The sequence below is a fragment of the Chiloscyllium punctatum genome, chromosome 11 (assembly GCF_047496795.1).
Source record: "Chiloscyllium punctatum isolate Juve2018m chromosome 11, sChiPun1.3, whole genome shotgun sequence".
Classification (NCBI taxonomy): domain Eukaryota; kingdom Metazoa; phylum Chordata; class Chondrichthyes; order Orectolobiformes; family Hemiscylliidae; genus Chiloscyllium; species Chiloscyllium punctatum.
Window position 1 is genome coordinate 1,787,280 of NC_092749.1, and position 13,154 is coordinate 1,800,433.

The 13,154-nt window shown below is 41.7% G+C and overlaps 1 protein-coding gene across 3 annotated transcripts in view; it reads left to right on the forward strand.

Annotated features, from left to right (window-relative positions):
• LOC140482671 (protein EFR3 homolog B-like) overlaps window positions 1–13,154 on the forward strand; it is a 207,068-nt gene that overhangs the window by 9,829 nt on the left and 184,085 nt on the right. For all 3 annotated transcript variants that reach the window (XM_072580177.1, XM_072580178.1, XM_072580179.1), the window contains exon 2: window positions 12,970–13,046. In XM_072580177.1, the coding sequence (XP_072436278.1) occupies window positions 12,970–13,046 (77 nt within the window). The remainder of the gene's footprint in view (window positions 1–12,969; window positions 13,047–13,154) is intronic.

A 13,154-nucleotide genomic window follows, 5' to 3' on the forward strand; every position in this document is an offset into this window, starting at 1 on the left:
ATCTAAGTCATTAATAAAAATTACAAACAGCAGAGGACCCAGAACTGATCCCTGCGGAACTCCACTTGTAACTCGGCTCCAGGCTGAATATTTACCATCTACCACCACTCTCTGCCTTCGACCACTCCCTAATCTTACTGAAACATCTGTAACCAGGAACCTCCAACATCCATTCCTGTCCCTCATCTATCCATGTTCCCGTGATGGCCACAACATCGTAGTCCCAGGTACCGATCCACGCCTTAAGTTCACCCACCTTATTTCTGATACTCCTTGCGTTGAAAGGTAAGTGAGTGGAAAAAATGTTTGGAAGGTGGAGTTTATTTTGGGAAAATATGAGGTTTTCCATTTTGACAAAAAGAATAGAAAAGTGGCATATTATTTCAAACAAGAACAGAAATTGCTGAAACTCTTGGCAGGTCTGGCAGTATTTGTGGAGAAACAGGTTAAGAGTGTGGTACTGGAAAAGCACAGCAGGTCAGGCAAGACCCAATTAGCAGGAGAATCAACGTTTCGGGCAAAGGCCCTTCATCAGGAATGAGGCTTGTGAGCCAAGGGGGTGGAAAAATAAATGGGAGGAGGGATGGAGCTGGAGGGAAGGTAGCTGAGAGTGTGCTAGGTAGATGAAGGTGGGGGTAATGGTGATAGGTCAGAGAGGAGGGTGGAGCGGATAGGTGGGAAGGAAGATGGACAGGTAGGACAGGTCATGAGGGCTGTGCTGAGTTCCAAGATTGGATCTGAGATAAGGTGGGGAGAGGGGAACGAGGAAACTGGTGAAATCCACATCGATACCATGGGGTTGGAGAGTCTCAAGGCGTAAGATGAGGCATTCTTCCTCCAGGTGTCCTCGGGTGGTTAAGGTGTGGCGATAAACGAGGCTCAGGACCTGCATGTCCTTGGCGGTTTGGGAGGGTGAGTTGAAGTGTTTGGCCACGGGATGGTGGGGTTGGTTGGTGTGGGTGTCCCAGAGAGTTCTCTGAAGCATTCTTCAAGTAGGCGTCCTGTCTCCCCAACATAGAGGAGATTGCAACGGGAGCATTGGATGCAGTAAATGATATGTGTGGAAGTGCAAGTAAAACTGATGGATGTGGAAGTCACCGCTGAGGCCTTGGACAGTGGTGAGGGGGGAGGAAGAGAGAATGCAGAATTCTGTGGTATAAAGTGTTGTGCACAAGGATGTACTTGCATTGGATGCAATTCAGAGACGATTCACCAGGCTCAAGGAGGTTGACAAGGAGGTTGAGTGAAGTGATTACGCCACAGTTGAAGAGGGTGAAGACATGACTGCCAAGCTGGTTCAGTGTGCTACGTGCTTGATGTGGGAGGTCAACGACTCTGGTGTCTCTGGCTTGGATAAGTGTTGAAAGTGTGTGCACGTTCAGCTACTGACAGAGCATACTGCAGCACTGAAGACAGAACTCGAGGACCTTAGGCTCATCCGAGAGAATGAGATCTTTCTGGACAGGACCTTCAGTGAGGTTATTACACCGACCATACCAGAAGAGAGCAGAAGAGAGCAGACGATGAGGAAGGCAGAGAGGAGACAGGTGCCAGAGACCCCGGGGGAAGTACCTGTCAGGAACAAGGTGAATCTTTTGGAAACAGTAGAGACAGATGACACTGCCAGTCCGCGAGGCGGCCAGGTCTGTCAATCAAAAGTTGGTGCAGAGGCAGAGCGGAAGAGTCGGACATCGCACAGAGCTGAGGTAATAGGGGACTCCATAGTGAGAGGAACTGACCGGGGTTTTTGTGGCAGCAGGTGGGACTTAAGGATGGTGTGTTACCTTCCTGGTGCCAGGGTTAAAGACATCACAGAAGAGTGCAGGACATCCTCAAGGACGAAGGTGAAGAGCCAGAGGTGGTGGTACATGTCGGCACAAATGATTGGAAGAGGAGGAACATACTACAGCGGGACTTTGGAGAACTAGGAAGAAGGCTGAAAAGCAGGACGTCCAGGGTGGTTATCTCCGGTTTGCTTCCAGTTCCTCGGGCTGGTGAGGCCAGAAACAGGGAGATAATGGACTTGAACGTGTGGTTGGGGAACTGGTACAGGAAGCAAGGATTTAAATTCTTGTATCACTGGGGTATGTTTTGTGGTAAGCATAAATTCTACAAGAGAGACGGTTTGCACCTTAATAGGTTGGGGACCAGCATTCTGGTAGGCAGGTTTGCTACTGCAACACAGCTGCATTTAAACTAAGTAGTGGGGGGAGGGGACAGACTGAATGTTTAAGAAGGAAATTGAAGGGAAAGTTAGAACAAGGGAAGTCAAGAAAGACAACTGTATCAATGAGGCAGAAAACTCAAAAAAGGATCATGCTGTAAGGTTGAGTGGAATAGGAGTTGATGGGAAGGGTGAGGGCAGTAACAAATTAAAAATACTATATATGAATGCACGAAGCATCAGAAATAAGATGGATGAGCTTGAGGCTCTTTTGGAAATTGGCAGATACGATATTGTGGGGATAACTGAGACATGGCTTCAAGTGGACAGGGCCTGGGAAATGAATATTCAAGGCTACATGTGCTATCGTAAGGACAGACTGACGAGCAGAGGGGGTGGGGTGACCATGTTGGTAAGGGATGATATTCAGTCCCTTGCACGGGGGGACCTAGAATCAGGGGATGTGGAGTCAGTATGGATAGAGCTGAGAAATTCTAAGGGTAAAAAGACCCTCTTGGGAGTTATCTACAGGCCCTCCAACAGTAGTATGGATGTCGGATGTAAGTTGAATCAGGAGCTGAAATTGGCCTGTCGCAAAGATATTACTACAGTTGTTATGGGGGATTTCAACATACAGGTAGACTGGGAGAATCAGGATGGTATTGGACCTCAAGAAAGAGACTTTGTGGAGTTCCTCCGAGATGGATTCTTAGAACAGCTGGTGCTGGAGCCGACCAGGGAGAAGGCAATTCTGGATCTGGTGTTGTGCAACGAACCAGAATTGATCAGGGACCTCGAAGTGAAAGAGCCATTGGGAAGTCGTGACCATAATACAATAAGCTTCAATCTGCAATTTGAGAAGGAGAGGGTACAATCGGAAGTGACAATATTTCAGTTGAATAAAGGGAACTATGGAGCTATGAGGGAGGAGCTGGCCAAAGTTCAATGGTGCAATACCTTAGCAGGGATGACAGTGGAGGAACAATGGCAGATACTTCTGTGTATAATATAGAAGATGCAGGATCAGTTCATTCCAAAAAGGTAAAAAAGATTCTAGGAGGAGGCATGGGTGGCCGGGGCTGACGAGGGAAGTTAAGAAACATATAAAGTTAAAAGAGAAAAAGTAAAACATAGCAAAGATAAGTGGGAAAACGGAGGACTGGGAAGCTTTTACGCAGAGAAAAAATGAGATACGTAGGTAAACTGGCCAAAAATATAAAGGAGGATAGTAAAAGTTTTTTTAGGTATGTGAAAGGCAAAAAAATGGTTAAGACTAAAATTGGGTCCTTGAAGACAGAAACAGGGGAATATATTACGGGGAACAAAGAAATGGCAGAAGAATTGAATTGGTACTTCAGATCTGCATTCACTGGGAAAGACACAAGCAATCTCCCTGAGATAGCAGTGGCTGAAGGACCTGAATTGAAGGGAATTTATATTTGCCAGGAATTGGTGTTGGAGAGACTGTTAGGTCTGAAGGTTGATAAGTCCCCGGGGCCGGATGGTCTACATCCCAGGGTACTGAAGGAGGTGGCTCGAGAAATCGTGGATGCGTGGTGATTATTTTCCAGAGTTCAATAGATTTGGGATCAGTTCCTGCGGATTGAAGGGTGGCTAATGTTGTACCACTTTTTAAGAAAGGAGCAAGAGATAAAGCAGGAAATTATAGACCAGTTAGTCTGACCTCAGTGGTGGGAAAGATGCTGGAATCTATTATAAAGGATGAAATTACGACACATCTGGATAGTAGTAACAGGATAGGTCAGAGTCAGCATGGATTTATGAAGGGGAAATCATGCTTGACTAATCTTCTTGAATTTTTTGAGGATGTAACTCTGAAGATGGATGAGGGAGATCCAGTAGATGTAGTGTACCTGGACTTTCAGAAAGCTTTTGATAAAGTCCCACATAGGAGGTTAGTGAGCAAAATTAGGGTGCATGGTATTGGGGGCAAAGTACTAACTTGGATTGAAAGTTGGTTGGCTGACAGGAAACAAAGCATTGATAAACGGCTCCATTTCAGAATGGCAGGCAGTGACCAGTGGGGTATCACAGGGATCAGTGCTGGGACTGCAGCTTTTTATAATATATATTAATGATATAGAAGATGGTATTAGTAATAATATTAGCAAATTTGCTGATGATACAAAGCTGGTTGGCAGGTGAAATGTGAGGAGGATGTTAGGAGATTACAGGGTGACCTGGACAAGTTAGGTGAGTGGTCAGATGCATGGCAGATGCAGTTTAATGTGGATAAATGTATGGTTATCCACTTTGGTGGCAAGAACAGGAAGGCAGATTACTACCTAAATGGAATCAAGTTAGGTGAAGGAGCAGTACAAAGAGATCTGGGTGTTCTTGTCCACCAGTCAATGAAGGCAAGCATGCAGGTACAGCAGATAGTGAAGAAGGCTAATAGCATGCTGGCCTTCATAATAAGAGGGATTGAGTATAGAAGCAAAGAGGTTCTTCTGCAGCTGTACAGGGCTCTGGTGAGACCACACCTGGAGTATCGTGTGCAGTTCTGGTCTCCAAATTGGAGGAAAGACATTCTGGCTATTGAGGGAGTTCAGCGTAGGTTCACGAGGTCAATTCCTGGAAAGGCGGGACTACCTTACGCTGAAAGACTGGAGCGACTGGGCTTGTATACCCTTGTGTTTAGAAGACTGAGAGGGATCTGATTGAGACATATAAGATTATTAAAGGATTGGATATTCTGGAGGCAGGAAACATGTTTCCACTGATGGTTGAGTGCCGAACCAGAGGACACTGCTTAAAAATACGGGGTAGACCATTTAGGACAGAGATGAGGAGAAACTTCTTCACCCAGAGAGTGGTGGCTGTGTGGAATGCTCTGCCCCAGAGGGCAGTGGAGGCCCAGTCTCTGGATTCATTTAAAAAAGAGTTGGATAGAGCTCCAAGGACAGTGGAATCAAGGGTAATGGAGATAAGGCAGGAACAGGATACTGATTAAGGATGATCAGCCATGATCATATTGAATGGTGGTGTAGGCTCAAAGGGCAGAATGGCCTACTACTGCATCTATTGTCTATTGTCTCATTCCTGGGAATAGGCTGGGCCTATATTCATTTGAGTTTAGAAAATAAAAGAGATGACCTTATTGAAACATATAAGATTCTCAGAGAACTCGACAGGATGGATGCTGGGATGATATTTCCTCTGAAGAATTTAGAACCTGATGTCGCCATTTTAGAAACAAAATAATCTTCCATTTAAACTGGAGATGAGGAGGAATTCTTTCAAAGGGCCTTTAGTTTCAGGAATTAACTTTCCCATAAAGCAGTGGAAGCTCGATTGTTGAATATATTTCATCTGAGTTCGATAAGTTTTTGATCGACACAGAAGTTGAGGGTTAAGGGGGAGAAGCAATTAGGTTGAGATAAGGCCACAATCTGTCAGTCATGATCTTATCAAATGCAGGCTTAATGGGCTAAACAACTGACTCCTGTTCCTATTTCTTATCATTTATGAGGGGATAGGGAAGGAAAATGAAAGTTAGGTCAAGGGTTAACCATAATTTTCTGAATAGTGAAGCATCCTAGGAGCTGTGTGGACAATTGTTCTGATTTCTTACATTCTTATGTTACTGACTTAGGCATTAGCTTTGCAGTTGGACAGAAAACTCAAAAATATGGTAAACAGTGTAAAGGATTGCAGCAGATTTCAGAAGAAAATGTACAGATGGGTGATATGGGAAGACAATAGGAGATGTGATTATGTATTTTGGTAGAAAGAATGTGGGGAAGCAACTTGAACTAAAAGGTGCAGTTAGAAGAAGTGTAGGAACAGAGAAGCCTAAAAGTGCATGAACAAAAATCTTTGGAGGTGACACAATAGGTTGAGAAAGCTGTCTACAAGTTCCTGTACGTTTTAAATAGAGCTATAGAGAATGTAAGTAAAAAATTATTATAATAATTGGTTAGAGCCCAGTTGGAGTTTTACATTTTGATCAGGAAAGGCACGGTAATAGTGATATTAAGATCAGAGAGTTGATGCAGGGGAAACTCAGAAAAAACATAGATTAGGATCCTTACAGTAACACGAAACAGGCTATTTGACCCAACAAATCCACACTGACCCTCTGAAGAGTAACCCACCCAGACCCAGTCTCCTACCCTATATTTATCCCTGACTAATGCACCTAACACTGTGGGCAATTTAGCATGACCAATTCACTTGACCTGCACATCTTTGGATTGTGGAGGAAACCAGAGCATCTGGAGGAAACCCACAGACACAGGGAGAATGTGCAAAATTCACATAGACTGTCACCCAAGACGGGAATCAAGCCTGGGACCCTGGTGATGTGAGGCAGCAGTGCTGAACACTGAGCCACCATGCCACCCAAAATGTGCAGGAATATGAGCAGGAATAAGCCATTTTGCCTTTCGAGCCTCCTCTGTTACTCAGTGTGATCATGGCTGATAACAACTTAGTACACTTTCAGTATTTTACAATACCCTTTAATCAATACGCTTTCTTCTCTTTCTCTTTGATCCCCCTAGCCCAAAGAACTAAATTTATCCCCTTGGTTTCAGTGGCAAAGAATTCCACAAGCTTATCATTGTCTGGGTGAAGAGATTTTTCCTCATCTTGGTCCTAAATGGCCTACCCCATATTCTTTGACTGTTACTCAGCATGGATGAGTTGGACTGAAGTGTCTGTTTCCGTGCTCAGTGACTCTATGACTCCTGGTTCTGGGCTCCCCAGTCATCAGAAACATCCTTCCTGCATTTACCCTGTCTAGTCTTGTTAGAATTTTACAAATTTCTAAGAGATTCCCTGTTAGAATTTTATATGATTCTATGAGATCAACCCTCATTCTTCTAAACTCCAGTGAATATTGTCCGAACTGATTCAAATTCTCTTCATCAATCCTGCCATCCCAGGAGTTATGATTCCAGCAAGACATTCCCGCTCCCCTACTCAAATCCTCTCACTATAAAGTCAAACATACCATTTGCCTCTTCAGCGCCTGCTGTAGCTACATGCTTACTTTTAGCGAATGGTGTATAATTGCATTCAGGACCTGTTGCACCTCCTGCTTTCTCAATCTATCACATTCAGATAATAATTCACCTTCCTGTTTTTATGGCCAAAGTGGATAACCTCACATTTGCCCACATTATACTGCACCTGCCAAGCATTTGCTCACTCACTCAACTTGTCCAATTCCACTAAAGAATCTATGCATTCCCCTCACACTTTTTCCTCCATCCAGCTTTGTGTCATCTACAAATGGAGATATCATGTTTTGTTCCCTCATTCAAACAAGTAATATATATTGTGAATAGGTGAAGTCCAAGCACTGATCCTGTGGCACCCCACTGATCACTGGCTGTGATTCGGAAAAAGACCCATTTATTCTTTTCCTATGTTTTCTGTCTGCCAGCCAGTTCCCAATGAATATCAATCCACAACCCCCATCGCTTTAATTTTACATTGCAAATGATTATAAAAAGCCAAGTAAACCACATTCACTGGGGACTCCCCTCCAATTAATTTTACCCGTTACATCCTTGAAATATTCCAGTCGATTTTTCAAACATGGTTTCTTTTTCATATATCTTGCCGTAATGCTACCAGGGATGAAAGAATCCAGCTTTGTGGAGAAGCAACAATTGTTTACTGTAGATCAAAGAGATGATGCAACATTTAATAGTAGCTTTCAAAATCATTTGATAGAGTAAAGAGGGGAAGCTGTTTGCATTGGCAGGTTGTTTAATTATCAGAAGACATGTATTGAAAATAATTGGCCAAAGAACCTCGTAACATTGTGATCGGGAATTTACTGCTTGAAATGGCGATGGAAGCTGATATAATGTAAGTTAAATATAAGATTGAAATTGATGTAATAAAGTTAATTATTACAAAGTGTAAAGAGCAGTGGATTTTTCAAATATAAATAGCAGGGATACTAGAGTAATTAATTAATAAATACATTAAATAAAATATGATAGTTTGGAGCAACAGATGATGTGTTGTTGCTATAGCATATGGGAGCTGCTGGTCATATAAGCAATCAATGATGATCACATCTGTACTAAATTCTTGCAGTATGAGGAATATCGGTTCACAATTGAGGAGCTGGAGTCCAAACTGCAAACATTGCATCAAGTTAGGGAGGGGAAAGTTTCCTGGACGCTTGGCTCCAGGAGGCAGCATGCCCTCAGATTACATAATTCAAATTTAGTCTATGATCAGGGACTGGTAGATGTGACTGCAGGGAGAAAGTAAAGTTTGAGGATAAATGAGCAAGTCATACCAAAACTGACATTAAGAGCTTTAAATATCAAGAAAGAAAGCAAGAGACCAATGTAAGCATAGGTCCTTAGATAATGAGGATGGGGAAATAATAATCAGGAACCAGGAAATGGCAGGGGAATTGAATAAGTACTTTTCATCAGTCTCCACAGTAGAAGAAGTAAAATCATTCAAAAAGACTAAAATGTGAAGGGGCTAAAATGAGGATTGGAAAATAAATGTAATCGCTATCACCAGAGGCAAAAAAGGAAACTAATGGAGCTAAAAGCTGATAACTGTCATGGATCTGAGAAGTTGCATCCTTGGATATTAGAGGGCATAGCTGCAGAGATAGTAACTACAATCGGTTATGATATAATATGATAGTTCTGTTCTTGTGTGATCTCGCATTATACGAAAATCGTGCAATAGCCACACCATCCAAACCAATGCGGCCAGAATCGTGTGATAGACAATATAGGTAAGGAAAGTTCACATTCTACAAATGACAGTCTAAATTCTTCAATTGTGTTAAAGCCAATTTGCGTTGAAGAAACGTACATTATAGCAGAACCGACTGTATACTAGTAGTAATCTTCCAATAATATTTTGATTCAGGAAAAGTTCCAAAAGATTGGATACTCCATCATTCAAAGAAGGAGGGGGACAAAAAATGGTAACTGTAGGCCTGTCAGTTTAGTGTCAGTTATTAGGGGAATATTAGGGTGTATTATAAAGGATGTAATAAAATTATATTTAGAAATCCATAATATAATCACGCAGGATCAGCATATCTTATTAAAGGAGAAATCATATCTGACATTTATTAGAATCCTTTGAGGAGGTAACAAGCAAGATAATTAAAGACCTGTAGATGTAATATGTTTTGATTTCCAAATGCCTTTGAGATTGGGGGTAGTATATGAGCATGGGCAGAGGATTAACTAACTAATACAAAACAGAGAATTGGGATAAGAGGGGCATTTTCAGGATTAGAACCTGTGACTAATGGGGTGCCACAAGGTACAGTGCTGAGGCCACAATTATTTAGAATATATAGAAATAATTTGGATGAGGAAAGTGAATGTACTATCGCTAGGTTTGCAACTGGCACATAAATAGGTGGGAGACCAAATGTTGATGATACAGACAGGTAAAGACAGATTAATTGAGTGGGTGAAAACTTAACAGATGGAATATAATACAGGAAAATGTGAGGTATGCAGTTTGGCAGGAAGAACAGAGTAGCTGAATAATTAAATAGTGAATGACTGCAGAAAGCAGCAGCACAGAGTGATCTTCATTGGAGTCTTTGTGTATGAATCACAAAATGCTGGCATACAAATTAACTAGATAATAAGTAAGGCAAGTAGAATGTTGGTCTCTATTTCAAAGGAAATGGATGATAAAAAGAGGGAGTTCTTGCTAAAACTTTGCAAGTCAAGAGCTACCCACAGAAGGTAGCTTTATTTGTCATTTCTACCATATGCAACAGATGCAGTAAAAATGAGACAGCGTTTCTCCAGGACCAAGGTGCTACATGGACAGCACAAACTACACGATCATAGACAGAGCGACGTAAAGTGCATAAGAAGTGCAAAACACACAAGGCAGCACAGCAATTCCTGACACATGAAGACAATAGGCACAGTGGTGTACAAATTGCAGTGTAATAAAAGAACTCGAATACTGTGAACAGCTTTGGTTCCCTTAATCTAAGGAAAGAAGTACTGACATTGGAGGCAGTCCTGGGAATGTTCACTAGATTGTTCCTGGGCATGTTAAGCCATTGAGTATTTGGTCTTCTATCTTTTGGAGTTAAGAAGAATAAGAGGCGACCATATTGAAACATACAAATTCTTAGGGGTTTGACAGGGTCGATGCTGAGTGTTGTTTCCACTTATGGAAGAGTCTGGGACAAGAGGGCATAATCTCAGACTGCGGGGTCTCCTAATTATGGATGTTTCCCTTAATGGGAGGGTCAAGGACCTGAGGGCATAGTCTGAGGTACTGATTTAAGACTGATATGAGGAAGAATTTGTTCCCACAGAAGGTTGTGAGTTTTTGAAACTCCTTGCCACAGAGAGCAGTGGGGACAGAGTCCTTGTGTATATTTAAGACTGAGATAAATGGATTCTCAATCAATAAGGAATCAAGGGTAATGGAGAAAGGGCAGGAAAGTGGATGTGGGGAATGCTGGAGCAACCATGGTCCTATTGAGTGGTGGAGTAAGCTCAACAAGCTTACTCTTTTTCCTAATTTTTGTGGTCTTAATACAGAGACAAGACAGAATTTCTTATCTCGGAGGCATGTGACTCTATGGAATATATTTACCACAGAGTGGTGTCGTGGATTGGTTATTAAGTATGTTCAAGGCTGAGATAGATTTTTAATCAGTAAGGGAATCAAGGGTTATAGGGAAGGCTTAGGATGATCAGATTAGCCCTGATTTCTTTGAATTGTGGAACAGTATCGATGGGCTAAATAGCCTACTTCAACTTATACATGTCATGGTCTTGTGGTCTTAATAACTTTCAAAAGACTCTACTTGAAAAGGAGAAATTACAGTTCTAGGAACAGAACAGTGGAGTGGAACTAACTGGATAGCCCATTCTTCACAGTTAATATCTGATTTGGACTGATCTGCCTCTGTGCTTTAGAAATCTACGATGTAAAGAGCTCAGTGAGTGGTGCAGCTATAATTGTAACTAACAAGGTACTCTCTTCAATTCTGTACCTCTCTGCCACAGTGGAGGACAGTACAATGCAGCAAAACTACACAATCAAATTTAGGAACTATTTATTGCATTTTAAAAATAAAATTCCAAATCAAATGCAGAAGTGCATTTCAATGGCACTTTATCCCTGATCATCTAATGTCACCTTTGAACTTCAAGATTGTGACCTCCAATAATTGTTTTACTTTCTCAGAGAAGGCAGCATCAATCTTAGTGCAAACACAGCATCTTTGTTCAGCTGGAAACTGCTGATACAGTTTCTTGAAATAGAATTGCTGACAACAGGACGCCCTTGAAAGGGTACAGAGGCGAGCAGCTGTGAACATTCCAAGTATTGGAAATCCAAGTTATATGTGAGCCCATTGTTTTGTTGAGTTTTCACAGAAAGCTAGGCGGAGTTGTGGAATGCAGTTCATAGAATACAATCAATAAGAAACTGGATTTCATAAAATCTCACAAATTACAGCAAAGGATATTACTTAGGCCTTCACTCTAGTTCTGATGTTAGTCTAAATATCTTTTATCAATCCTTTCCAATCTAAACTATTGATTTACAAATACTGATCCAATCCCCTTGTCAAAAATATTTCAAGTAATTGACTCTGCATACAATGAATGAAGTTTATTTTAAAATTTGGAACAATCTACAAGATGCACTGAGAAAATTCTTCAAAGATCCTCAGATAGCACCTTCCAAACCCCATAACCAGTTCTGTCTAGAAGAGCAAGGATAGCAGATACATGGGAATCCACCACCTTCAAGTTCCCCTCCAAGCCACTCACCATCCTGACTTGAAAATATATCTCTGTTCCTTCAGTGTCGCTGGGTAAAAATTCTGGAGTTCCCTCCCGAAGGGCATTGTGGGTCAACCCACAGTGGGTGGACTGCAGGGGTTCAAGAAGGCAGCTCATCATCACTTTCTCAAGGGCAGCTAGGGACGCGCAATAGATGCTGACAAACCAGCAATACCCACATCCCACAAATTAATATAAAAAAGTCTTTTAAATGAGCTACTGTTTTTATTTTAAATGGGGGAATTGATATGTCTAATCAACAAATTAGCTGCTATAAAGATTGTAATGATTTACAAATTTTTGAAGGTGTTTGAAAGACAGTGTAGAAGTCCCTTACTCTGTATCGAACCTCATGATGTCCCTATCCTTGGAGAGTTTGATGTAACAGTGTCAAAAGAGCTATACTCTATATCTGGTCCTGTGCTGTAGTTTTCCATTGCTTTGAGTTGTGTATCATTCCATCCTGGTGCTGGAAGTGGATTTGAAGGGAGGATGATAATGAATTTCCCAGAGGTTGGTGACTATGTATGGGAAAGGGCATTATTATTGAGTGACAAATCTACTAAACATAGCAACATAGAAAATAGGAGACCATTTGACCCTTTGACCCTGCTCTACTCTTCAATATGATCACAGCTGAGCTTCTAACTCACTACTCTTTGGTCCCTTTCGCCCAAAGAACTATATCTACCTTTTCCTTGAAAACATTCAGTGTTTTAGCCTCAATGGCTTTCTGTTGGATCAATGTTTACGTGCATCAATCTGCTGTATTGGGGAAATGTTTTCAATGATTTCTAATGCTGTTACAATCATTCTGATACTGCATTGTTTATGAGCCACTGTGTAGCCAATGTTCACATTGTTTTTATTCTGTTGTAAAAGTCACATTATGTTATGACCAGAGACAATCCTTAAACCACCTGTTGTGTTTTTACTGCAGTATTTTTGCCTGAGGACGTTGCATATTGCTTTGTTAACTGGGTCACCAATGCTTGTGCTTCCTGTCAGGTGTCTGTGGCTGTTGTGGAGCTCTTCGCCCACGGTATAAGAGACTAGTGGACAACATCTTCCCTGAAGATGCTGAGGTAAACTTCTGCCCCTTTATTTAGAGTACTGATTTGTAAGATTGAATGATCAATTCTACACTTACTTTGATGCAACAGAGCAGAGTGCTTACTAAAGCATTTAACTGT